This window comes from Vollenhovia emeryi, unplaced genomic scaffold (genome assembly GCF_000949405.1).
Source record: "Vollenhovia emeryi isolate VEMERY1.0 unplaced genomic scaffold, V.emery_V1.0 DF939584.1, whole genome shotgun sequence".
Classification (NCBI taxonomy): Eukaryota; Metazoa; Arthropoda; class Insecta; order Hymenoptera; family Formicidae; genus Vollenhovia; species Vollenhovia emeryi.
This window is the reverse complement of record NW_011966782.1, coordinates 25,918-27,707: the sequence shown is the minus strand read 5'-3', so window position 1 is coordinate 27,707 and position 1,790 is coordinate 25,918. Positions and strand designations below refer to the sequence as shown.

Here is a 1,790-nt window from a genome sequence, read left to right as displayed (position 1 = left end):
TGAAACATTATCATTTTTCCTAGTCGCATTTCGTTGCTGAAATTCTATGCGTCGATTAGCAATTTGCTGCAAGTGCTGATTAGGTTTCCTACAACACCGACGAAAATACATCATATTATTTTCGTAAGGAACAGCAGAGAAAGCATCTAATGGACCGAAACGTTTTACCTTCGACAAGATGCGAAAGGGAATGCGTATTATACATATGTCAAAAAGTGAGGCCCATAAATATTTTCAGCATGATTAATAAAAATGCATAATGCTGAATGAGCTAAGGACAAATCCGAGTCTGAGACGGAAGGTTTACATAAAATGCGAATACCCAGATTTAAAAGCATAAAATGCGAATAAACCAATGGGTGGACAATGCCTGCAAAAACTGCCGGACCACTGTAACATAAAATTTGCCGTTGCTCAGTAGCTTTAAATTTCTTAAACTTTATAATCGAAGTAGGTTTTCGCGAAAACTCACGAGGGCACCAATATTTTACTCTTTCTAAACATTCAGAAAACAATTTTTTAAATCGAGGAGTCAGTTTTACGAGAAGAGAATATTTACCGTCAATGAGGCCCGACTCAATTGAGATAGTTCCTCGTACGGCTGCTCGTCAACCTGGGGTTTTTCCGCGGGACACATTATGTGGTCTCTCAATTTTTCTATGTCATTTTCGGAGTATACTCCTGATATGGCCAGGGGGCCAGGTTTGGTTCCATGATAGCTTGGTCAATGGCTTCATCTGCTGTGGGGGTAGTTGTAGGACTTGTGGTTTTGGGGTGAATTGGATCCAGGTGTTTTCAATATGGTATAAAGTAGGTAAGTCGGTGGAGCATTCTCGCTCGTTTCCAGTGCGGGTGACAATGCGGGATTTCGGGGTTAGGAACAAGGATGCGTTCCGTAAGGTGATTGGCAATTCGTTGTAGCACTCGTCGGTCTTTCGGACGGTTACCTCGACTGGTATATATTTGATGACGTGAACGGCTTCTCCGGCGGTGACGGCCATATGTCCGGGTCCATTCATGAGCCTGTATGCGAACTCGTCAGGTTGCAGAGTAGCAAAAGACAGGGTGTTAGTCAAGACTTGTCTTTCCAGTGTGCACTTTTGCTGCATCACATTGTGATAAAGGAGCGTCATCTGATTTTGGAGGTGGACTATAGTAATGACTAGAAATAACACTCTGCAATATCTTAATACTAAAAGTGATAAAATATGTCTGTATGAAGTAATAGAGTATAGTAGTACAATTATATAAAATGTATAATATATAAAATGTATAAAGGCAAAATGCTATGATTATGGAAGCTAGAATTTATTCGAGGAATGTCGTTACCTATATAGCTAAATACTACTTATATGTAGTCAGAATATTAAATGTCATGATACCTAGATTAGTATTTAAATGATAGAATATATTTGCTCGCATAATGGAAAAAATAAAAATAAAAATATTATATTCGAGGTAAGCGTTATAATTATAAAAGTGGAAAATTTTCGCGGGACGTTACAGTCGTCGTGCACTTGAATACGTGGCATGTACCCGGTTTTGACATCTCTATTCATTACGCGGAGTGCGAGAACTGTCTTCGATCTCGCGGGTACAACGGCTGTTTCTCGATCATTGAAATAAATCGGGTGGCCTTGCCACATGACTAAGTTTTCCGAAAAGTCTATTCTTGATGCGTCTTGCAGGAAGTCGGAGCCCAATATTCCATTTTGTGATATAGGGAAGTCGTCTGTTACCATATGCAAGTTTATTCTGTGCCCAAGATAATTGATGTTGATGGAACCTAC

General features: G+C 39.7%; 1 protein-coding gene across 1 annotated transcript in view; it reads right to left on the bottom strand.

Moving 5' to 3' along the window:
- Window positions 1-1,790, bottom strand: part of LOC105557175 — a 7,463-nt gene that overhangs the window by 2,910 nt on the left and 2,763 nt on the right. Inside the window, exons 2-3 of the mRNA XM_012004347.1 lie at window positions 1,505-1,786; window positions 680-1,192 (exon numbers count right to left, since the gene is read on the bottom strand). Coding sequence (XP_011859737.1) covers window positions 680-1,192; window positions 1,505-1,786 — 795 coding nt within the window. The remainder of the gene's footprint in view (window positions 1-679; window positions 1,193-1,504; window positions 1,787-1,790) is intronic.